Source organism: Microchirus variegatus, assembly GCF_963457635.1.
Source record: "Microchirus variegatus genome assembly, chromosome: 5".
Classification (NCBI taxonomy): Eukaryota; Metazoa; Chordata; class Actinopteri; order Pleuronectiformes; family Soleidae; genus Microchirus; species Microchirus variegatus.
This window is the reverse complement of record NC_139806.1, coordinates 26,492,015-26,518,642: the sequence shown is the minus strand read 5'-3', so window position 1 is coordinate 26,518,642 and position 26,628 is coordinate 26,492,015. Positions and strand designations below refer to the sequence as shown.

Genomic DNA, 26,628 nt, shown 5'->3' with positions numbered 1-26,628 from the left:
AGCTTTACTCTTATACACATAGACACTTTCTGAAAACAGTAGTACACTTCTGATAACACTTTAAAGGAGACACAGCAGATAATTGGCACTTAAAAGTTCCAGTAACTCGCCGTAGGACACATTGATTTGAGAGAATCGGGTTCTTCGGAGCGTTTGGCAGCAGGTTTGAGCGCGGAAGCGTCGGGTGGGGTCAGATCTGAATACCCAACAAGCCAAAACAGGCCTAAACAAGACCCTGTCACCACCTGTCCCCTCAGAAGCTGTGCTGGCCTGCCCCTCGCCTCTGCTTGTCCACTCAGAGCTGCAGATAAGCAATCGCCTTGAGCTGATTACGCAAACTTTTTAGGACAGTGCTCATTACACAAACACACATTCACCATGCCAGCTTCCTTCACAACTGGCCTGACGTGTGTAGAATGGATGCCTTTTGGCGATGCCATTGTCTCGCGGTCAAGCTTTCGCGTCGTTTCCCTCTCCGGACAAAGGTCATTCATCACGACAGCATAAAGCTCTGGCCATTAGTGGTTGATGAATGACCTGGCTTTACCGGTCAAGCCTTGACCTCCGCGCTCTTGGTGGGGTAATCTACTCCTTTTCAAAGTTGAAAAAGTGTTCAGCCTGTTGGACGTGAAAGGTGAAACCTGAGGATTCCTGTTGGTCAAGCTTTACTGTATCTATTTGCCTACTGGCTGCTATTGGTCCCACACACACACACACACACACACACACATGTGTATATATATACACACACACACACACACACACACACACACACGCATACAAATACACACACAGACCACAGGATGCTTTCGGTTCTTATCTCTCCAGCTTTTAGGACAGCTGTTGAGTGCAAGCAGCCGACCTCTGACCCCAGCACCACTAGGCTCCTTCCCTCCCACTGCAACCAGTACAACCAGCACGACAACCCCCCACCCTTCAATAAATTCCTTCCTTTGCCAGCTCTGCAGCACTTTTGTCTGGTGTTTCCTTTGTGATTAAAAACACAAATGTATTTACACCACTTTCAAATTCGAGGACTGAACCATCTAAAATGCTTCGTCTATATTTTTGGTACCAATACAATAACCACTAGTTGCATGAATGCCTTTCTCTACCTCACATAAGTGAGGGTCTTTTTAGGTCATGCTACAGGAGGGAAAAGGGGTGTTTACTTTTCATCTGTGCATTGCAGCTCTCTCTCTCTCCTTTACCATTTAAAGTTTAAAGTGCCTCCTCTTTGCAGAGGTGGGGAAAGGCTTTGGTTTCCGCCTAGAGGGCACTACTGCCTTCAACATAAAGAACTTCACACAGCAACCTGAACGCACACAAACCCCACATGCAAAGATAAGCGGACAGTACGGCAAAAGTGTCAGTGTTTATTGAAGTCGGAAAGGGTTCAAATCAACACCGGCAAATGTGCTTTGTGCTCTCGGTTCAAGGCAAAAATAACACAGAGAATGGTGTTTGTCAAAATCATGAAAGAAATTAAATATCGCTGTATTTTATTTATCGTAACAAAGGATAACGTCCAACGATGAGAAATGGGCCCACTATCGTTTTGATGTCGCTGGTTCAAGCGCAGCTTACGTCATGTTTTTGAGAGTAAAACAGAATCATTAAAGAAGCTGCTGCCAGAACCAGGTGTTTGTTTTTCCTAATGAAATGTAATTGAGGAAATTTGTAAAGTGAAACAATCCACGTAAATAACCAGATTTATGAGTGCGAGTGAGTCAAAAAACGCAAGAGTTGGTCCATGTTTTTGTAAAAAAAAAAAACGGTAATGACAGCTGGTAAAATTGTAAAAACAGTGCCTGCGCCATAGTGTTCGCAATAGGTGCATATAATTCATAATTCAGCGGTTACAGCAGCTTTATCTGAGTTTGATCGTATCTGTTGCTGCTCCTGCTGGAGAGACGAATATAAATAATAATGTAAATATAGATAGAGCTAATAAATTACACTGCAAATTTTCTAATAATGTGTAATGGTAGACTTTCAGAGGTCACTTATGCTCCTATTTACTCTTCTATCTATCACTTGTTGAAAATGCAGCCTCCTTTATCTGGGGAATGTTGCAGAAATTAGGGCATTGATTCGCTCGACTGGTGTTTCTTCTTACGTAGCTTTTCAATAATCGACATTCACTGTGGTTAGCTGCAAACCACCCCCACCCCCACCCCGAAAAACCCCTCCTCACATTCTTATAAATGAAGACCAGTGACCGTGCACATCCTCCTGCACACGCTCACACTCCTGTTTGTGCTCTTCTGTGCTCACTCCGACTTAATTGTCCTCCCCTCTCCCTCTGCAGTGAGAAAATTTGCCAAGTGCCAAATGAAATTGAGATCAACTTATGTGTTAAGCAATGAGCAGGGGGAGAAAGAGAGGCGCAGCAAACTACACTTGACCGCTCTTGACAATAGCGCCTGCTCCCACCAAATTCGCATTGATTAATTAATTAAAATCCCTTATTAGCAAATTGACTGTCTCAGCTGATTATCAAATTCAGCTTCTTTATTAGACGCAGCTGCTGCCACAGCCACCTCCGCCGCCTCGGTGCTTTATCTGTCTGAGCTCTGGCCCACTCTGGTTCCATAACAGCACTCATCCTTCTGTCTGAAGCGGCTCCTCAGTGAACAAACAATCGAGCTGGACGCCGCGATGATGATGATTCTCCCACCGGCGTGCAAATTCACAGTCTGCACAGACAGTGTCCTTTTGTGAAAGAGCGTGGCTGTGTATTGTGGCCGCTCAGACACTCACGCATTTACAAAGCATTTCATATGTTTTCAGCGGAAATCCAGTTCAATTCCATTACAGTTGATGTGTCAACAATTAGACTCAGTTCCACTATTCATCTTAAATGTTCCATACAGTATGAATGCACATGGCTACTTGCAGCAATTACTATAAGCAGTCGGATAAATGGATGAATTCAAACATTTCCTAACAAATTAATCAAAAAAGTTCATCAAATATTGCAGACAATCAGATAAATATGTAGTAGATGCTCACATCTTTGTTGCATGTCCTCCTGCTGTATCCTTGATATGGCATGACTATTGTCACATTTATTTCAAAATTGAGCCATTAATCTAGCTCCCAATAGTCCTTTATGAGTGTGATTTTCTGTACCTTGCATCCTAAAATGAAAACCTAAAACTAAAGCAGCATTTTGTCTCACAGGCATTTCTATTGTCACTTGTGCATTCATTGCCGGTTTTGTTTGCGAGTCATATGATGATGCAAAATAAAGCGAATAAGGCACAATCGCCTCATTGACCCTTCAGCTGATGATGTGTTGACCTTAGGCAGCATTCTTTTACGTCCACACAGCAGCGCGGCTCCGCTGCGGGCCTCACAAATGACCCTGTTTACCCTAGCCGAACGAGGAGGAAGGCACCTCGGAGCACAGTGGAAGTGATGGCAGGCCCGTAGTGGAGCCGATGGATATCTCGCACCATGCCTCCGCCGCCACTGGGGGAATGAAAAAGCCAACCAGTGCGATAGCACTACCTTGCCGTCGGACCACATGGATGGTCATGTGTAGGGCTATTGTGGCCGGTGGCTTTGTCCAGATGGTTCACATACCTTGAGTTGTGCTCTGGGTGAGGAATGCGCTCCCTCGGGACAGTTCCCAACCCTGGAAACAAGGGCCAACATAAACACCCATCCCCAAACCCCAACCCCCACCACGGACCTCACCTAAAATCCCTTCAGTCCCTGTTTGAGCTGATAATGAGGTCGCAGCAGGAAGAAGAGGACTTCTGCAAAACTTACAGAAAAATAGACTGTTTTTTTTTTTCCTTAAATCCGTCCGCCTCCGTAAGGTTTGAGCATTTGGAGTAGAATTAAAAGTGACAAAAGTGGTTTGTCACATGATCGTATTAGGATGCAGTTCTCTGAGGAAGAGCGCGTGTGTGCATGCGGGTCTGTGTGAGTGTGTGTGGGATTATAGCCTGACTAATTACCTTGTAAAATGCTGTTCCTTCCATTTAAAACACAGCAATGCCACAATTCCAATAAACAAGGGCTATTCCGCACAGAAAGTGGCGAGATCGCGGCTTGGAACCTTCTGTTCCAGCTGCCTTGTAAACAATGGTCGTCATGGATGGATGATTTTGTTCCATTTTTATCAATGTGCATTTAAAAACATGGTTATTTATATTTACTGTTATCTTCTCATTGAGTAAAAAAATCCACATAAGCTGCTTCCAATGATAAGTGTTTATTCTGACATTTGGACACGGAGGAATTAGATATACTTGTTTACAGTGCAACCTAATGTGTTTTCTCCAGTACTGATGAGTTTTTCCGACTAATAACAGGGGCGCATAAAATACAGTTTCTTTGTTGTGTACCAGCTGGAGCCAAAGACATAAAAAAAAAGAATCAAAATATAAATGAGAGATTGAGCTAAATGTATTTTGAGATGAAATGAAAGGAAACATTTCACTCTTGGCTACAAATCCTCTGACCAGAATAGACTGAGGGGCAACAACAACAGCAGCAGCACAGAGTCGGTGAAATGTGATGCTAGAACCCCAAAATCCTTCAATTTTGATTTTGGATATAAAGGTTTTTTCTCCAAAAACTGAAGGGCGGCTGGTGTCCCCTGACTGCAGCTTTGTGGCTTTGCAGGGCCGATCACACAAGCTCTGTGCCAAAGATGCACGATGAAAGAAAGTTGAATGTAGAGGCAAAATATCTAAACTGTTTTTGATTGATTGAATTGATTCTGCTACTAAACACGTTTTGTTTAAAATTGACTTTTGGACCATAGCATATTTATAACTCATTTCCCCCCTTTTTTTTATTTTGTGGAGCATCAAATAACTGGGTTATTGTAGTGCAGCATCAAAGCAAGGGCAGATGGAAGGAGCTTTGTTGTGAAGCCGTTGACAAGCCTGAGGTCTAAATCACTCTGTATGATGAAAGAAAAATGTGAAAATGGGCATCAGGTTAAAAATGCCTTAAAGCCAGACAGACTACTGCTCTCTATCCTCCAGTCCTCACTTCTTTTCTTCCTCCTCTCCTGGTATCGAGGCCTGCGCTCCCTTGCACATCTGTCGGCATGTATCCGCCGCTCAATCGCTCTCACTGGGCCACGGCGGGTTCCCTAACAGCTCAGTATGGCTCTTCCATTAATCAAAGACACTTCCAGTGTCCCATTACAGAAACACTGCTACTCGGCCTGTCTGAAGCTGACAGCTCGCCAATTCATCTTCGAGGAGGAAAAAAAGCCATTGTGGCACGCCAGTCGCCTTTACCTGTTCAAACGAAGGGCTGTTAAGAGCGTTGGAAGACCCCTCTGAAATTGTTTTCTCTAGGTCAGGCAAACAACAAAAAAGGTAAATTGCTTGTCTCAGGTAACACAGAGGAGGAGTTTTCTGCCGGTGGCAATAGGTTCTAGGGGGGAAATGGGGCTGGGGTGGAGGAGTAGGGTCAGCAGCGAAATAAGAGGATGGAGATGTGTTTGTTACCAAGCTGATTTCAATGATGCTACAGGGGGATGAAATGCACCGATGCAGTTTAGCGAAACGGCCTAAACACCGTCCTGACACCAGAGAAGACCCTCTGCAGACGCTCTCTGCCACTAAGTACATCTCCTTATACCTCCCCTGCTGCCTCAAGATGGCAGCTCAGAGGATTTTTTTAGTGTTTTGTGGCTCTGACTGTTAAAAAAAATAAATAAAACATTGAAAAGGAAAATTATTAATTGAATAGAATCACATTTTCACCCCTTTGCCTCCTGCAAATTCAGTCAAAAATTTGATAATTTGCATGTTCTGGTGCTGAATTCCACTAGTTATTTTATATATTTAAAAAAAAAAAAAATGTATACAAACAAATGAAATGAATTGTCCTGTGACAAAATGTGCCAAACAAGGAGGAGCAGTAGAACAAACAAAAGCTTTCAATTTAGTGGTCATTAACCATTTATCACGTATTTATCAAGTAATGCGAGCGATTGCTAATATAAGGATTCTGTAACATTTTATTGTTTTAAAACTGCAAATGGAAATGCAAATGCAAATGGAATAAAGCTAGTTTAACGTACATTAATTGACTTGGGGGCATAATAAGCCATAAATACGTATAACTCCCCCTCCGCCTCTGCGTTGCATTAAGTTACCGCAGCTACTTACTGTTGGCTCACATTTTAAGCGTCTAGTTGAAGCTACTTTAGATTTTATGAACCGGACTCAAGTTTATTAATTTGTTTTTCCATCAAGTATTAACCCACAACACCACTGTGGGTTTATTGACAATAAGTGCAACCTTGAATTAAACTACTTTCAGCACTGATTCAAAAAATATTCAAACATGTTTTAGCTCATGACAGGACCGAGGTGAGTTTGAAGTATACTCGTTTTTCACTCGTGGTGAAACTTGTTGAATTTGACTTTTCCTCAGTATTTTTTTGCAAAGTAAAGGCTCTGCTTTTTACGGCGTCAGCACACGGTTTACAGCGCAACCAGGAAAGTGCATTTTGGGCGAGTCCAAATCCTCTAAAACTAGTTTAACAGCAGAAACAAACCAGAACGGTCCAAATGGGTTGGTCTATTAATTAATCACGTGTGTGTGTGTGTGTGTGTGTGTTTGCTTTAACATGCAATAAACCAATCAGAGTGCAATTTTCCTTTTCCCTTTAAAAGCCAGGTGTGCCAGGTAATAAGGGAGAAGGCCTCTGTGCACACGAGCAGATGTGTATTCTTTGCAAAGAGGAAGAACACATGCAGATTATCTGGGTGTAAACACAGTTCCACCTGTATATATATATACTGTACACTGTCGGTGCAAGTTTGTTAGCATCTGCATTCCAAGGGACTTTTGTACTAAAAGTGGAGATTAAGTTGAAATGACTGACTCTCAGTCCTGATTTATTTATTTTTTTCCTCTCTACTTAAATCCCTGTTATTATTTTAAAGTACTTCGCTGGCACCCACACTGTAAATAGTTTACCATGTGCAGTTTAGAGGGGGAAAAAAAGCAAAGTGAACTGTGAAAACCCAGCTGCAGCTCAGGGTGTGTGTTGCTCAAAAAATTGGCAGCTGGCAACTCCAACATTTTTAGCTACTTGGAAGCAGAGGAGTGGTGAGTGGCTCATTACCAAACCAAAGAACAAAAATGAAAAAAAAAAGAATAGAGATAGAAAGAGAGAGAGCGAGCGGAGCTGTGGCCATTTCATGACAGCTCAGTGCAATTACGTTGTTCTCATTAAGATCAAATCTTTCTTCATAATGAACACGGTGACAGTGAAAGTGAGTGAGGCCGAATAAGAAAGGACGGCTTGTTCCCGCCCTTCTCTGCTCCTCTCAACCCTTCACCCCCCCACCCCCCCCCCCCCCCCCCCAGCTTGATTTGATTGGCATAATGAGGTGAAGGCTAGTTGGCACAAATCTGCTCCGGGGGGCAAATGGAGACATTATTATTTTGTGTGTGTGTGTGCGTGTGTAAAGAGGGTTTCTTGGCGATCTACACCCTGGCCCCACTGGGCTATTAATTACCCTCTCTGTAACATGGCATCTGCTGAGACGGGACGATAGAGCGAGCACTGCCAACATGGGCATATTTACTCTCTCTCTCTCTCGCGCTCTCGCGGCTCTCTGTGCCTCTTGTCACTGCAGACCCCAGCTGCAGTCTCGTCCTGTGCTTATTGGATTCTATCTACATGTATGATTGATTCAGCACCTGAACTGTGCTTTTCATGACGAGGAGGCCTGGGACACACACACACACACACACACACACACACACACACACAGAGAGAAAAGCACCCCAGCTGGCAAATACTTAACCAACCATGAGATAAACTAAGATGCCCACAATGCTCAAGTAGCTCGGTACATTTTCAGAGCAGATGTGTGATTTGCTGTTGTGGAAGAGGGGGAAAAAAAAATATGGTTTCCTCAAGACATTGCAGGAGTGGTTGTGTGTTGTTGGTGTGTGTTAGTGTTTGTGTCTTTTTGTTTCCTGGGTTTGTCTGTGAACCTTTTTTTTTAAAGCTGCAGTTTTGATTTGATGAGAGAACAGACGGCAAAAAAAACTTGGGTTTAAGTTTGTTCGTTAAACCTCGACTGAGCTTTAGAGCGTAACTTTTTAAAGTGAAAGCAAAAGGCCGTATCAGCAGTGTTTAGAGCTTGTGTCGCCCGGTGACATTTCCAAAAGCACCCATGAAAAGTTTCAGAAGTCAATTCCTCGCCTCAAAAAAAACCTCATCCATCAGCAGTTTGACAGAACAAAAGCTTCATGCCCCGCCCGCCTTTTGTGCTGTAGGTGTATACACACAAATGCTCCCTCAATCACGTCTGATAGTTTTGCTTGACTGATCAAGTTTTAATGGATGCAGCATTTCTGAGGCAGAATATCAACGACAACAAAAACAAAGCAAAACAAATCAGAGTTGCATACTGCATCTTTAAAAATTACAACGTTACTATTAAGGACTGATTTTTGATTTTAGATGAGGGCCATGTACTGTTACTACATAATGGTTCATCTCTGCCGTGTCTGACCGGCACTTCACTCAGTTAAGGACACTTATTTTGGTGTTTACAGGCTTCTGTCGAGTGAAGCCCTATAATCACTTAAGTCTCTAACTACCACCAAGACCATGGGGGTCATGCCTCGCTCAGTATTTTTTTGTTCTTTTTTTTAATGAACAGAAAGGCAGTTTAGGTCACTGTTGATTTTCAGTGCTGGAAAAAAAAAACACACACACGAGGTCACGTTGCGTAACTTTTGTATCTACACTGTACCTATCAGCTGCCCCTATAACAGTTGCAGATACACACAAATACAAATACGCGAGAGTTGTGCCATGAAGAACATTTAAAGGTCCTGTTTGTTGTTTAAACCCCCCCCCCCACCACCACCACACACCCTAGCCTCAGGTGAGTCACCACATTAGCAGTCATATTGATTTCTCCTTCCTCTTTGCTTTCCTTTAACCTAATGTAAAGAAAATGTACCAAGATCCACACACACACACACACACATTATTGTGCATCTATTCTTCTGAGGACTCATTCATTTGGAATCAGCCAAAAACAAACCAGTATCCTTTACCATAACAAGTTAATGCTGCCCCACCACGGGGTCGTACCTATGTTCCACGGGTCCTATGTGCCCCGTTTTTCCCAAAAAAGGTCCTATGTTCCCCACTTTGTGGAAGCCTGGGTGTGGAGCTCCAGGGTAAAGGGTTAGGGTTAGGTTTAGGGTAAGGGGTAAGGTTAGAGAAAGGGTCCGATGTTCCCCGATCACATAGGGGAACATAGGTCCCGGGGAACATAGATAAGGTCCCCCCAACCACAACCGACCCACAATCCAAAATGTAAAGTCCTGCCTCATTAGGACCAGGTTTTTGTCTCCGTGAGAACGACCAACGTCGTATTTTATTATCCAGGGATTTCACTATAGATGTTTAATTATGTCATTAGTGATGCACCATTTAACCATCTGTCATTATTGGCCTATTATCAAACCAGACGACGTTCATTGATATTGATGTTTTTTCGAAGCCGTGAAGAAAACATGAGTGAAAAAGAGAATAAAAATGCTTGAATGTGAGAGCCTAAAGGGTTAAAAGACAGTTCGGTTACATCAATACCAATATCAGCCCAGAATTTCACAATCAGCGCATCAATATTACTAACGCCACAAAATAGCAAGGCTCTTCTATTCATTCCGCTGTTTGTTCTTCACATTCAGACACAATCGCCGCCCAAATCCGATCAATTTTACTTAACTGTCGACCCTTGCTTTGCTTTTCAACCCCTTCCAAAATATATCGGTGTACGGTTTTGACAAGTGAGTGCATTATCTGTCAGATACTACATTATCAGCTGGCTGTAGTGGTGTGTGATGTTTTCCTAGCCGGGGTCGAGGAAAGTCTGCTCTCGAGTGAAGGGAGCGACCCCGACCTGACATCCAGACGCTACTATTTCAGTGTTCTGGCCCTCTGGCCAAAAAGCTGTCAGCACATATTTTATCCTTTTTGCTCACACAGTATATTTTCTCTCTCTCTCGCTCTCTCGCTCTCACTCTTTTCTTGTTGGGCTTGTCTGGTGGTTTCCCCTCTCACTGTGTACATAGGAGTGACATAAACCCAATAGACGGTGTTGATGGACTCTTACAGCCTCTTAAAATCATATAATGTGGGGATTTAAAGGGCTTTTGTTGAATCCTGTTGGAAAAGTAGTAAAACTTACATTTTCAACGAGGTTTTCTTCGTGTTGCACTTGAGGAAGACTTAACTTAGTGATTCTTACCTTTTCATATGCAGTGCAGTTTTTCTTTTTAATGATCATTTACTGTTAAACAACAGGAAATGTTACTCCTTTTAATTAGTTGAGCGATGGGCTTTAAAAGGCCCAAACTAATCTTTAAAAATGCCAATATATGATGCCTAAAATATATCAAAAGCAGTGATTTCACAAGGTTTTCGCATGAGATTGAACAACGGTTCTTGTCTGTCTTTACAATCGGCACCACATTGATCTTTATCAAAACCAACCAAACCAAAATAATTCAGTTTTAGTCATTTATTTGTCATATGGAGCAAAAAAACCAGAAAATATTCCCATATAAAAAGGCAAGAAATTGAATAAATAATAATAATAATAATTTGGTTATCAATTAATAATCAATTAATCAAGTAATGGTTTCAGCCCTAATATGATATGAATATTCAATCCATGAAACTGGTCATTGAAAAATAAACTTTATTCAACTAACTTATGGATGAAAAAAAATCTAATTTTGCAGCATTTATTATGTTTCTGAGAAGAATTGACACAGTTTGCCTGCAGTGCATGGGCATTTCTTACATTTTCCTACATCTTGCGACACTTTAATATCCAAATAGCACTTGGTGCTGTGTTATTAGGTATATTTCATGCACACACACAGACTCTCACAGGACCCTCAGCTGTACGGGCGAAGGCACCGATTGAAGCTGACAGAAATTCTTGGCACAAACCACCCACTCCATTCACTGGCTGCTGTTCAGCTGTCATACTCACTCACTGAAGTTTCTGCCATTTTTAATGGGGCTCTGTGCCGAGATGAATGCACTAACATGAGCCGTCGCTTTCACAGGCAATGTGTTTATACATGGTTAAGTACCCATTCTAGGTCAGATATGAAGAGATGGAACGGATGCCGCCATGTGACAAAAAAAAAGAAAAGAAAGGCACAACGGGGTTTTAGATAAGAGCAGAGGAAAAACTCTGGCAACGTTACGTACAATAATGATACCAATGATTCTCAAAGTCGGGTTTAGGAACCTCCAGGGAATTTTGGGGGGTCTGCCAGAAATAGGAGCAATTGTCATGCCTCATTTTATTTCACTTGCTTTGAGTTAGCTTAGTGGATATATATATATAAAGTATATGCAAGTTGTAAAAGAGAGAACAAATGAAAATAATCAGTGCTAATGTTTGGTATATTCATAGACTAAATGATCTAAATGAGGTAATAATCTGACTCAACTGATAAAGAAATAAGGATATTCTCAAATTATTATAACACAGAAGGACTGAAAATATGGTCATAGGATTTACAGTAAATGCAAATGAGGCTTTTTATGTCATTCTCTACATACACTACTAAATATTCTGTATTTAGAACATGTACATATTCTATCAGCTGCATAGGTGGAGACAATCATTTATATATGAAATGTAAATCAAGGGGAAAGTTGTCGGTGGCCTTTTTATATAAATGACAAAAACACAGCTCTTACTGTGATGTCTACAGGAACATAGCAGTGTATCACACAGTTCTGCCCTCTTACACACACACACAAACTCACACACTGACAAACTCTCTCTGAAATGAGAGCGACTTGTTTACTGCAGCCCTGCAGAGCTCCGGCTGAGGCTGTTTTGGACGCCTGTTGGTTGCTCTGTGCAGCTCTTGGAAGGTGGACGTGCGGTGAATGACAGTGCAGATAGCGGAGCGCCATCGCTGCCACCTGAACCTCCCCGAGCCGCACGGCAAACACACACACACACACACACTCACACAAGTTCACGAGGTCAGACGCATCAAAACAACCTGCCCGCGGTCATCTCAAGTGCGAAAATAAGCCCCTGCAATCGCACTTCTCTTATTTTCAACCCCCGCGTTTATTTTCCCCCTCACCCCGGCTACAGTCGTTCCCGCAAATACTAATCGGTGTTATTTTTTGCATGGGTAACACAACACACAACACAACAGCTGTTCTCTCCGAAAACACACAAACACTCTATCCGTGTTCCAGAATGTGATCTGTCCGGTGTGTTACAAGGTGTACAGTAAATCAATCCCAGTTGCGTAATAGTCGGGGAGCAAAATAATCACCTTGTCGACTGGTCTGCGCTGGCTTATGCTGGCTGGAAATAAATAAAATCACAAGGTCCCTCTCCCGTTTCCAGATAAACAAGAGTGTTTACACTAAGTAAAGTTATGAAGCCGGCGCTGTTGTTGACACAGAATTGACCGAGTGCCAGTGTTTTCTGAGATAAACAACATCTGGTCAACAGGTAGGCCTCATAATTATATGTACCGGACTATATATGGCTTATTTACTTAGATTAGTAATCGTGTTTTCCTTTTCTCAGTTTTCCCCCCTTCATTTCTCTTGGAATATATTATGCTCGGAATTTCTCTTCAGTCGCTTTATGAGGCAAAACAAAGTATGTTAAAAGGAAAGTGCTGACATTATATTCCATTTTCAAACGATAGTTTTATTCTGAGCAGTGGCAACTCAACTTGATAAATAAGTTAAAGTGATCTAATCATGTTCATGTTCTCATCAAGAAAACTGGCAGACATTTCAAAAAACACACCCTGTCTTGCTCCTCCCCCAAAAATGTTGGAAGTTGTCTATAGAGTAAATTCTGACTCCACCCTCTTTTTTTGGCTAGGTACTAGGGCTGAAGCTAACAAACACTTCTACCACGTCCTCAATGATTCAGCATCTGAGCCGAAAGCATTTCGTTGCTAACGCTTCCGGCACACGCTCACGTAAACATTGATGTTAGCTGATTTAATGTAGCTTAGCATTCTACCCATTGTTTTTCGGTTGATCGAGGACGCAAAACGCCAAATTATTATTATTTTTGACAAACAAATCCGATGACTCGATTAATCAAGGAATAATCGGTAGATGATTTGATTACATCAACATCAATGTTGACCGTAGTGTGTGCCGGCAGCGTTAGCAACTGGATGCTATCGGCTCAGATGTGAAGGTGCTGTTGTGGTACGCCAGTTGTCGTTTACAGTGGTTACCCTGCACCTTGTTGGCTTCTTGTTTTAGCGTGAAATGGACCCACACTTTGGACATTATCTGCCTTTTACGGGCTGTTTCACTCTCCGTCTACGCCATCGCGCCAGCTAAAATCCGAATGTGCGGTGTGCGTCTGCTAAAGCGGTCCGTGGGGAACAACGATCCCTGCGCTGAACAGGCCGCTCGAGATGGGAATTAAACACATTTCTGTCATCGAATCACTCGAGTAATCGTTGCAGCCCTACTCGGTGCGTCAGCCAATCACCGACTATTTTCACGTGAAGTTGCGTACCCGAGCTTTAATCTCAGCTGTTGTCGTTTCCATACGAATCATTTTTGATTCACATGCCACAGCAGCGAAGAAACTCTCTGTCTCCGTACTCTTATACTCTCATCCTGCTTGCATTTAACAGCCTTTTCTGTGTGTGTGTGTGTGTGTGTGTGTGAGTGCCGTAGCATCACACAGGTTGTTGTGTCGCCGTTCTCGTTGCGAAATGAGGCCTTTATTGATGTAACAGGTGCTTAGCTCGACTGCGGCAGTCAAAATAACACATCTCCTCCTCTGTTTGGCTTTCAGAATGGAAGCTAAAGTTAGACATCTTTGAGGTTTTTCTGCCACTTGATGGAAGGTGATGCCGATGCATAATGCATGAGGAGAGAGGGAAGACTTCGTCTGGCTGCTTTTTATAGACCACCAAAGCTCACATATGCAGAGGCACACACTTGCCTGAGCCAACCGTCTCACTCAACATGCTGTAACCTCTCTCAGATCAAGGAAGCAGGAGCAAAGGGAAAAAAAAACAGGGATGTAGCAAACTGGCAACATTGTTAAGAATAAAAAAAAAGAGAAAGAAACAACAAGACGAAACAGAAACGTCGACGCGCTATTTTGAGACGGCGAGGTCTTTTTGATGCGCAAACCAAACGAGAAGCGAGGAGGGAAAGAGGGAGCAGCGGGGCTGGCGTCTGTCTCAAAGATGGGCTTTAACTGAAACGCTTTCTACATGTGATCTTACACAGGCTCTCCTTCGTCTTTGTTCCCACCGTTCCAGCACTTCAGTGAAAGTGTCTTTAGGTCTCGTTAAAATGAGAAGAAAAAAAAAAGAGTTATCACATAAGAGAGGAGGAGGAGGAGGGGGGGAAAGGAGTGTGTGAAATTATATGCAGACAAGCTGAGCCTCTACTTTCGGCTGCAGATTTTGCAAACCCCATTTGCTGCCCTCAAAAGTGTGGAGTTATTTTCTCCTTATCCCTCTAATCCTTATTTAACCGGACTGGTTGACTAAGAGCACGCTGTCATTTATAGTAATGACCTGAGGGAGAAACTGCAGAGAGCTGCTGCACATGCACACGCTCACACCTGTGTGTTGCCCCGTCTGCACCGTTGTGTTTTTCTTAAGGACAGGATCATCATTTAAAGGAAAAAACCAAAGCCACAGTGCCTCTAAAGATTATCTCCATTCATCAGTTTGCCATTTTCAATTATCAATTGTGTTTTAATCACGATTTTCTTCAAGTTAATCCTGCTATCCTTGAACGATCTGGTCTCAGATAGGCCGCCGAGACGTTTGAACACAATTTGCAATTTTCGGTGTCTTGCCAAAGGGTAACTTTAACAGTCTTTTGAAAAAAAAAAATATATATATATATAAAATCCAGTAAAATCTTCTTGAACTGCAACCTCTAGGACATGTTCTCTCTTCACTGCCACCTCTTCTTAAATGAAAGGACTTTTGTCAAAGGGTGAAGGCACTTCACACTGACTGAAAGTGGAGGAAAGAGGTTGAAATGGCTTCCCGAGTAAGACGGAGGGTATTAAAGAGTGAATCCTGACTTCTGAGCTTTGGGGGAATCCAGGTATCTAACTGGGATTAGCTGGAAATAGTTTGTTCCTGCCCAGCAAGCACAATTAGAAGTATCTGGGATTATTTCCTCCCTTCTTACCTGAGAACCAAGCCTTCTCCAACTGCCTTCTGTGTCCTTATATATAGGTATAGCGATCATGCTTGGATGGTGACAATTAGTGGAAACAGCTGTGGCATAAAAGCTGTGTTATTACAAAATTAACAGTTAAGTTTAAAAAGCAGAGACGTGATATTGAGAAATAATATTCTTTTTTGGCACAGATTGTCCGTTGGAGTCGAGCGTATTAATATTAATAGTCAAAACTCAAGTAGTAATGGATATTTAATTGTTTTCTTGATGAACTGACTACTTGTTTGGCTCATAAAATATCGGAAAATGGCTTGGCAACCACCAGTGTTCAGTTCACTGTCACAGAGGAACAAGTAAAGCATTCAATAATCACAAGTAAAATTGACGATTCATTGATATTGTTTTAAATCATTGGTGATTTAATTGATTAATTGGCAGCCCTGCATGTAGAGATACATTTCAATTTGACACTTTTGCTCACGCCAGCTTTATGAAACAGCGGCAGATTTATTTATTTTTTTATCTAATAAATGATGAAGCTGGTAACAGAATTTATTCAGGGATTAGCTATGTGAGGCAGGGTGAGTGTCCACACGCCATGGTCTTTAATTAAGGCTTCAATGGCAATACATTTTTTTTTTTTTTTTCAAAATCCCTCACTGAGGCAACCAGACACCACGTGTCTCCCCCTCACATCATTACATTCTGCTGCGTCTCCGTTCTCCCACGCCAGATGCCAGATATTGTCTGAGTGCTGTGGCTTCTCAGTCCTCTCGTGTTCTGAATAAAGTCATTAGAGATATTTATTCAACTGACACATACATGTATCTCAGTAACAGAGAAGCCATAATGGAAGAATAAAGCCAGTGATTTATGTCGCCCGTGCCTGGAAACTGTTTAGAGGCCCCGAGAACACGGTGGCATCTTAAATTCTCTCAAACTCTCCAGTCGTAATGGAATGGAATTTAATGTTTTTTTGGGATTTTATTACTACATGTTTGTATTAACCTTCATGCAACCTTTGAAAAATAAATAAGGTTCTTCATCTCCAAACAGAAACTGATATATTTTATACATATTTTGGAGGATTTTAACCCTTTAAATACCAGATTTTCATGTGATTTTTAACATAAATAACAAATTAGGCAATATTTCCCATATTCTACACAATGGAAAAATCTCATTGTCATCTGTTTATGTTTACAATCAACATATATATTTATTTATTTTGCTTTAATTTGAGAGCTCTTTTTGTGTAGTGTATTTCAGCCAAAAATGTCCCACACGTATCAACAGATATTTAACAACAATACAGGTGTTTCAACTTAAATTAGTTGATTTTTGTAACTAATATCAGTTATTGTTTACAAACAACATAGATATATATATATATATATAGATATATTTTTTGCTTTAATTTGAAAGCTCTTTTTGTCAAGTGCATTTTACTAGCACTCGTCACCTTAATGCCAAAAGTGTCCCACACGTATAAACAGATATTTAACACATTTTTGTAACTAATATCAGTTATTGTTTACAAACATTTTTTTTGACACATTAATTGACATTTAATTGTTCCGAATTATGTCAATGACATGCAGTTCGGTTGACTCAAAGTTAGTTTTCTAATTATTAGTTGGGTTGCGGTTGCCGTGCAACCAGCAGGGGGCGCAAAATGATTTATAGCATGCATAAAACTGCACGTGTGCTGCCAGGGAAATCCAATGGAAACATGAAGTGAGCAAAGACAGAAAACTGAAATCATGTTCACGTTTGTGGAGAACAATCAGTGCGGCGAGAGTGACTTTGTTTGCCCTTTGAATTCAAGTCATAAAGTCCGACTTTTAATTAACGTATTGTCATTTAATAAGAATGATAATTATATTGGAATTGGGTCTAAAACAGGCTCACTTTTCTTTATGACCAGGGCTCGTAGCCCGGAGCGCCGCTGCCTTTTTTACGAGTGCTGCATATCTTTAGTTCAACTGTTAAACTTTTACTGCCCTTTTGTAGACGATTGTTGTTTATCCGTTTCGTCTAATAAACGTTTCATTGAGGAAAATCACGATTTCTACACTTTCTTCTGACATACATAGGCATTTTCTGTCATTTTCCTGACGATTGAGAAGGTTTTATTTCAGTTTAGCTGTAGCTTTTAGCCTATAAAACCATATAAGATGCTTATTAGCATACATTATTCAGCATGCGTGTTAATAAAAGCATAGTTAAAACGTGTATTATAGCTTTTGAGACTTTTGCGCTTCATCGACAGCACTGAGATCTTTAATAACACAGGTTTATTCCAATGACGGTGGTCAAAATGCACATTTGTTGTATTTATCCATGTCATTCGTCGTCTTGTACTTTAAAATTAGCGTAAGGATACAGAAAAGAACAGACAAAGACGCATGGATCACTGCACAAAGCACCTTCAAATGACATGTAAAACCATTAGGAGTTTGCTGCGATACATCCATTGCCACTGTAGGTTAGGACACCTCTTGTGGGCGATCGCAGACATGACTGATTGGATTTTAATGAAACTTGTGGAAATCATTAATCCAAGTGCTTATGGCCCGCTGTCAAAGTTACCCTCATTATCAAAATTGCGTTGATCAGATCAAGCGAAATGATCCATCGCAGCGCCGCCGAATGCTGGCGTTGTGATTACGGCTGACATACATATTTCTGATTGGCTGCGACGGAGGCTGTCGCTCAAGCAAAGAAACGTGTTTACTGTTTGTTGGTGGTTTTTTTTCCCCCCATTGTTTTTTTAGTTTTTTTTTACACTGAGAACATGATATAGCTGTTTTTCTCCCGAGACACCCACGGGGCAAACTTGGGGGTGGTTTGGTGTCTGCAATATTATAAATAACACAGTGAGGATGAAAGGCAGTGGTGCTCTCTCTCCCTCCCCATCCTTCTGTCTTTCCTCCTTTCCTCCCTCTTGCCCTGCTACTCATCTATGCTCAACACGAGTGCCTCGGCGTTCGCGTGTGTGGCTTGAATTTATATGAACGTCTCCCTGGTGAGGGACAACGGGGGCCAAGTCATTGATATGTGCAGGAGGACTCAGGATAAACAGCCCACGCCAAGCGGTGTTACACCAGCTTGCCTGATACATTTTGATTGAGCAAAGACAGAGGGGTGGAGTTGTGGGGGCTTGGAGGGCAAATGGAATTGGGGGGGGGAAAGCTTAACAGCCAGGATAAAATGACAGAAACAGAGCTTCTTTTTTTTTTTTTTTTTTTACCTGGTTCTCCAGTTGGCACAAAATGGACCCACAGTGAACCGCATGGTGCCTCGGTAGATAAATGGACTGCACTTATATCGTGCCTTTCTAGTCTAATTGACCCCTCAGAGTGCTTTACACTACATGTCAGTCACCTATTCACACGCTCACACATATTTTTGGAACGCCATCGTGCCCAGAGACACTTTGGAGATCAGACCACTGACTTTCCGATTGGTGCAAGGAGCACTTTACCAAATAGCAGAGATGCCTTTATTTATTTTTCCTATTATTGTGCTGCTTCCTCACTAGAAAACAAATATTTATTTGTGTCACGGAAATCTCTTTCTATTTTCTTCCAGACGATCCTTTTGTCTCATTGAACAGCCAACAATCGCTATTCCCCTCTCGCTATGCCCTCCTCTCTTCTCCCACTATGTTTCGCTGCGTGACATGGTCAGCCTCCTAATGGACCAGAAATTCATGGTGGAAAAAAAGTCCCTCGTCCCCCCCCCCCCAACCCCTCGCTCCATCTCTGTGTCTCTCTGCGTTGGATAACCAAAATAAGAGGTGGCGGTGAGACCCCGCGCCGCTTATGGCCACATTAGGCTCAGCCACCAAAGTGACACAGAATCACCTCGTGCATCACGTTGGCTTTGTTCGCCCTGACAGGGAGTTGTGTGTGTGTTTCTGTGCTTCGCCCCGTGCTTTTATCCTCAAATGGATGTACCATTGGTCGGGGTCTTACTTCTCGAGTGCATTTTCCCACATAATAATTTTTGAAATTCAAGTCTTTTTTTTATTGCCTTCTGTTTAATGAGTGTTTGCTTTTAATGTCACAGTATGTGCTCGGCTAGTGCCTTTCAATGTTATTTTCCCTACTCCTGTTTTTGCACTTCATGTTATTTGTTCCCTTTGTGTCTTTCACATGAGGGAATTCATGTTTTTCTTTATTATTACAAATGAAAAAATGTGTAATAATTTGTTTATTTTGCTCTATATGCACACATTTAATAAAAAACTATATAAATATTTAGAATTAAACTAATAGATGTATTCTACTTTTTTTATTATTATTAGGGATAAAACAAAAATAGGATACTGTGATTTATCATCGCTCTCATCATAGCACCTTGCTGTAGATTGAGGTGAAATGGAATGGAAATTAGCTCATTTATGAACTTATTGTGATGATTTTATTGTGTTTTCACACAAAAACCCTTTATATATATATAAAAAAAAAAAAATACTTAACATTTTTCAGATATCAAACTGTGTTTTTGAAATTAAATGATAGGGATTTGAGTGTCTGCTTCACGTTGGCACACGGACGGACACGATGGTACCAGTTTTAAAGTCACTGATTCAAAGTTGAAGTGAAAGTTAAAAGACTTTTTTGTCCATTGTCAGAAAAAAAAAAAAAAAAAAAAAAAAATTCAGCCAGGGACAGCAGGACGAGCTGAAAACACAAATTACACAGTTGTTACAGCCGATTTGTTAGGAAGCTGCTGCTATCGCGCGCACACACACACACAGGGAAACATTAGCATTCATTCAGAGTGCTGTTTGTAGCCACCTGATGAATAAATGTCTCTCTCCTTTTGTCTTACTTTTGTCACCAGCGAGTCACTGGACTGTGTCTATTGTTCACATCCTGACTTCACATTGAGTCTTTTTCCATTAAAAAAAAAAACCAACCACAACAGCAGCCTGCATCTGGTGCCTCTTGTGGTTGATGAGTTTGTCGTCCAAAACGCCAGATGTGTGTGTTTCATACACATGATAATTTTTACTCATTACTAATATGAGCGTATTAGTCAGTGCGGCGTTATGAAGACAGAATGGATGCATTTCGCAGAGACGCACAAGTAGAAAAAAAGAAGAACACACTCATTATGTTTGTGTTTTTCTGTTCCTTTGCTAAGGTGAATTTCAAAGACGGCTCATTTTTATTGCCACCAACGCGAGACGCTCGCCATCCGTCTGCTACTTAAGTCTGAGCTCCATTCAGTGGCCTTCCTTTCTCCAATTATCAGTTCTTTTTCATCTGATCCACAGGACTAATGAACAAACACACGCACACACACACATATGTATGCGAGAGCTTTTCCTCAATTTACCACCTCTTATCAATTGCCTCCCTTTATCTTTTAGTGTTTTTCTTCTCTCCATCTTAACCCTCCATTCCTCTTTCTCCGGTGCTTTTATTTACGAACATTGTTTCAGGTTGTTTTATAGCTTCCCTCAGGATCAGAGGATGGAAGACAGAAAGAAAGAAAAAATAAAAGATGAAAGGACAGATGAGGAGAGAGAGAGAGCAACACTCAAGGCTGCTAAAGGAAGGAGGAATAGATTTGGGCCAAGCGGCGAGAAATAAGTGCGAGTCATCAAGCGTGGCTTGGCTCTTCCTGTTTTTGTCTAATAGTTCAGATGTGGTGATATGAAATGTTGATATGAGCTGGAGAGGACAGCGGCGCGAGTTTAAAGCCGTCATTTGATCTAACGAGGTTTGGCAGTCGCTTTTGCTGCCTCGGTCGAAGCCCAATCATGTGAAATGCTGGATGACTCAAATCGCATCAAGCGGCCCCTGGAGTTATTTTGGGTTTGCTCTGGTGCGTCTTTATTTTGACTTTCATAAAAAAGCCTCCAAAGTGGGAGGACAGGTGAGACGTCTTTACTTGACTGGATCCGGTGTGTTATGATTATGAAATATTGTGAGCCAAGTTGAGGGAAAAGTTGTGAAGTGCACGAGGCAAGCTGTCGCTGTTCAATAACACAGCCTTTGGTTGGGCTGGGGGGTTTTTACGAGGACGCACACTGCATGAGGTGATCAGCATATGTTTTGTTGACATAAATTTTCAATTTATTGCCGTTGTCAAAAGTGACTGTTGGACAAAGTCGATTATTAACTGAGTAAATGGCCTGAGAGAGTTTTATGTGAACTTCCTTAATGGCTACAGTCAGTCTGTTTCAAATCACCCTCCCTAAGCACCGACCCACCCACCACACACACACACACACACACACACACACACACACACACACACACACACGCACGTCTCATCGTCTTTTTCAGAAGCACAACATGAAAACAGACAGTTACAAAGGGATTTGAGTGTGTGTGTGTGTGTGTGCAGAGGTCTTCCTGAGCTAAATCACTGAGCTGAGACAATATTTTAGTGTCTTTTTTCACAAGTCATTAAACATTGTTGAAGCCGAATCACAGTCTATTATTAGCCCACTTTATGCAGATAAATCATTTGCAGGGACATTAAAACACACCTTAAAATACTGACTGCGGTGGTGCAAAACTGCAAATGCACCTTTGTTCTGTTTACAATTAAGTGTGGGTTGTAATTTTTTAAGCCTAATTCAATTGCATTATTTAAACGACTTTTATTATTATTATTCTAGATAAAAAAAGAAAATGAATCGTTTTCAAATGAAAATTTGAAAGTCTGTAATGAGCAATTTATTTGCTTTAAGAAATATCCTTTCATTAGCAAATGGTAGTTAATATTTTGATAGTAGCATGTGGTAATACTGTAATATCCATTTAAACAGTGCTAACGCACGTTAACACATGACATGTTTCCATGACAACTGACCAGAAATAGACGCGTGTGACGATTGTCCCGATTGTTAAAATGAGTCTCTAAAGTAAAGCTAAACTTTAAAAACAGAGGCACACATACGCAGTACACAGGTACACTGGTTATTTGTAGCGCTGCTCTTTTCCTTTAATAAACAGACCGCTCCAGTTCGACTGTAGGCGAGCTAATGGCGCTAAAGGAGCTAACGCGCCTACGTGCCTGGTGAACGTGACGTTTTTGACTTTGACTGACTTTTTCCAGTCAGCCCTCATGGAAAAGCATCATGCGTTAATGTGCGTTAACGTTGACACCGTTAGCATGTGCTAACGGGCCCAGCACTATTTGAAACATCTCAATATGATCATTTTCCCCTAATTAATTCACTTTTTCCCGGTTTGGTGGATTGCACTGATCACTTTACACGAGGCTCATCGAGTTCCACTTTAAAAATGCGCCTCGTCATCGGTCGTCAAGTGTTGTCACGTTTGCAGCACTGTGGCTAACATTTGGCACATTTGGAACCTTTGCAGTCGAACCGATTTCGGTTAATTATTCATCACTTGACTCATGCGACTTTGAATATTTTGGCTTCTCGGCCTGGACGCGCTTTTTGAAGCAGTGTTTTGTCAGAGCGGTATAATTTCTACATTAGTTACAGTGGCTAATTTTAACATCATTTGGCCCACTTTTGGTGTATTTTTTGATACTACACAAAAGGGTGAGAGTAGCAGCTTATACACAATGGACTAAATATAGTTGAACACGATTAGAAGAGGGAGTCATTAGTGTTTCAAATGGACCGACTTCTAAAAGTCCTAAACCTGTCCTTTAACAGACTAAATTACTGGAACATCTGCTGTTACCATTCTGTTGAACATCAAGTAATGTGCTGTTTCAGTGTATAGTGCGAGCTATTGCAGTTAAATTTAACACTCTCTCAGCAAGGAGACTTACACACCACGCTTTGCTCATCAGCACTTACATGTACGTTGGAAATACACGGCGTTCGCTGCTTCCACTTCAAGTGGGCCTTAATAAGTCCATCCGCACCTTATCAGAGCTCTGTCTGCGGGGCACAATGGTCAGATTGAGGAAGGACACAATGGGCCTTTGAAAGGCTTTGTGCTCAGTGCGTGTTGTGTTGTGCTTTACCACTTGCGTGAGTTTTTTCCCCCCCTTATCACGGCGAAAGAGTGTGTGTGTGTGTGCGACTACATCGCTGCTGATCCTTCAAGGTAAAAGGGAAGAAAAATCAATTTCATTCAATTTCTTTGTCTGTTTGTTGTTGAATTTCTGCAAAGAAAACAGTTACATTATTTCTTTATAATGGACCTCAAATATGAACAGTAAAGGTCAAGCTTTGGGAAACAAAAATGGTTGTTGCTGCTGTTTCTGCAGGAATTCCAGGGCAGGGGGTGGCAGCGGTTTGCTGTTTATCCACTGACAGTTTAACTTAATAAGCCAGAATGCTATGCATCAGTCTGTTGCAATTGCTATTGATCAATCCCACTGTATTTGGAACCAACAGCATGCTGTATTCCATTTTCCCTGGTGTGTACCATCACAGAATGATATTTGGCACTGTGAGAGAGTATTATTTCCGTTACCAGCTGTGTCATTCCTGTCCCTCTGTGTCAAATTCTCTCCCATTTTTGTCTTTTCAAGTGTCCTCTTCTCCCTCTGTGGGCATTTGGCATTCACGGAGCCTTGTATTTATTTCTTTTTTGGTTTTGTTTTGAGTCTCGCCACATATTCGACACACTGCTCTCTCCATTTTCTACCATTTCAAATGTCTTTCCTCTCGTCTGGGTTTTTTCAAGGATGTTTCGTGGCAATTAATTGTCACTTGAGTCATACTAGACTTGGCTGCTTAATAACTCCTGAAACCATTGCCGTGGGACGCGCTCTGACGTCTCCGTGTCTGTCTCGGTCTCGTTCGCGCTCCGTCTCGCGCCGCGCGCCCCTCTCGAGGCACAAAAAAGAAGAGAGCTGTAAATCAATTTGCATTCGACATCTGACATCAATCAGTCATGTTTTGGGAGAGTGGCACCACCTCCTCCTCTGCTGCTTTGTTGAGAGACACTAAGATGGATGGCTGTCATCTTGCCCAAGTTGAGCGGATCTCTTATCAAGGGCATTGTTTCCCCAAGAATGCACTCGGCTGATCACTCTGCGCCACCTGACTCGTCGACAGAGACTGTATAATCCGTCTATTTGACGTTGTCTTGTTTTGTCTGCCAGACGCACACACACACACACACACACACACACACACACACACACACAGAGTGTGAAAGCGGGGAAAGATTATAGAATCTGTCACATTTTCAGTATGTAGTTTTATAGTTTGACATTTTGCCAGAATTTGGAAACATTTTAATCAAACCAAAGCTGCGTCATTTCACAGTCAGTGGTGTTTTTCCATGACCTGAGGTCCAGTGTGTAACATTTAAGAGGGTTTATTGGCAGAATTGTATAATCACTTTACAAAAAAAAGCCTTTCACACATATTTAAGACGGTAGACTTGCTTTACGGAAGCTTCCATCTTGCCCTGTCATGTCTCTACAGCAGCGCGTTTGAACGGCTTGAAGGCCACCATTTTGCTCATGTGTGCTGAGGAAAGACAGCAGTTAACTGAGTCTCAACAATATGTCACTAATTCTTACGCATTGCATTTGAAGCTAAAAAATACTCTCTTTTTTGCCAGAAATAAACACCATTTGTTATATTCTCTTTATTACCAGGATGTAATTTTCACAGGAAAACAATGTCACTCCGGCACAAAGGAAGTGCATTATTTACTGTTATTTACAGTAACACAACAACAACATCAACTCCTCTGAAGAAAAGTACTTATGTGCTTACCGGTGTCTGGTCACGGCAGTGACCAAACAATAATACACAGGAAACCAGACTTTTGCCTCTTTTATTTGGCTGTGGAAAAGCAACAGTTATATGTATATAATATATATATATATAATATATATATATGTATATATATAGTGCACCTCTCTCACGGCGATGTATTTGAAATTCTCACGCAGCTTAAGGTGCTGTGGCAGTTGTTTAGCAATTGGTGTCACCTTAATTACTTTACAGCACCTTCAGATATCTCTTAAGAATAATATGCTGTGCAATAAGCCGTGGGGTCTTTGGGGGGGATTTCGCAACCGAAAGAGAGAGAGAGAGAGTCATGAGGACAGACTTTATGTTGTCAGATGGTATTTAGTCACCTAACCTTCAAGGCCTTTACCAGCTAATCAAATATTGACCCTTGGTCTTGTCTGAACCTGTGCGCTTAAACTGTGTTACATCCTAATTGCTGTCTGCTTGTAAAAAACAATTCAGACGATTCAGATTTGATTTTTGCCTCAAGCTACATCTTGTTGTTAAAACTGACCCAGGAATAGCTGTTTTGTGTGACGCTTTCGCTTCTTTTAGCGTCTTATCCATCTGCTGCACTTGAGATGGAGGGAGTTGTCAATGCCTCCGCATGAATAGCCGTCTCGTGATATACAGCAGCACCGTGTCATGGTCTGGTGCCTTCTATTTGTGGAAGACGGCTTGTTGCACTGATGGTTATTGTTATGTGCCGATGTTATGATTTACGGAGTGTGAGACTTTTTTTTTTTTCCCCACCTGTCAAAATGGAGCCCTTTGCCTCGCACAAAATCATTATGAAGCATGCGAACATCAATTTGAGTGATATGCATGCACCTTTAAGCTATATGTGCTCAAAAAAAAGAGTCCAAACAATAACCTGTTTGTTTTGCTCTCTGTGTCAACAGGAAGATGCACAGTGAAATCAAGACCTACGGCTGTGAGCTGTGTGGGAAGAGTTTCCTGGACAGCCTTCGTCTACGGATGCATTTGCTGTCTCACTCAGGTAAGAAAGAAATCCGACCGGCCCAAATTGCAATGCCGCAACCCCCCGAATCTGTAATTACTGTTGAGATAAGGCTATCTGCTGTTATCACTGCTCGTGTTTACTGTTGGTTTTAGGAATAATAGATCACTCATTACTGCCAATGTGTACAGTTGCACTCAAGCATTATGCAGCAGAGTGCTGCTCTCCGGGTTTTCCTTTCACATCAGAGAAGGAATAAATAAAGCAGGATTTAGGAGAAATGACCACATGTCGCATCACTTAAGCACTTTATTTTCAGTTTAAAATACATTTTACAACCTGCAAAATCTGTTTATGTTGTGGGAAATCATTTTGGTTGCAACCCTAGCTGTGCATCTTACATATAGCCTCTTCTATGTACTTTACAACTATTTTATTATACCGTGTTTTAAAGGTAGGATGAATCTATGACTAGTAACTAAAAACAGTGAAATTAGTTTAGTATTTTCATTTGCATCAGATTAAACGGAAGGGAATGGGTATGAATCAAGGATTATCCTTTAAAATTTGCTGTTGATCTCGTCAAAGGGTCAGATTCAGAATGTTTTTTTGTCTTTTAAAAAGGGAAAATTCTTCACATTTCCTTCAGGTTCTTAGATAATAACGTTTGAATCATGATGAAATGAAATATTTCGTCGCTGATCCTGATAATAACTTAGATTTGTGCACAAAAAAAAACCG

General features: G+C 41.5%; 1 protein-coding gene across 2 annotated transcripts in view; it reads left to right on the top strand.

Annotated features, from left to right (window-relative positions):
- zbtb16a (zinc finger and BTB domain containing 16a) overlaps window positions 1-26,628 on the top strand; it is a gene marked incomplete at both ends in the record, with an annotated part of 138,526 nt that overhangs the window by 25,173 nt on the left and 86,725 nt on the right. For both annotated transcript variants that reach the window (XM_083889458.1, XM_083889457.1), the window contains one exon: window positions 25,829-25,926. In XM_083889458.1, the coding sequence (XP_083745584.1) occupies window positions 25,829-25,926 (98 nt within the window). The remainder of the gene's footprint in view (window positions 1-25,828; window positions 25,927-26,628) is intronic.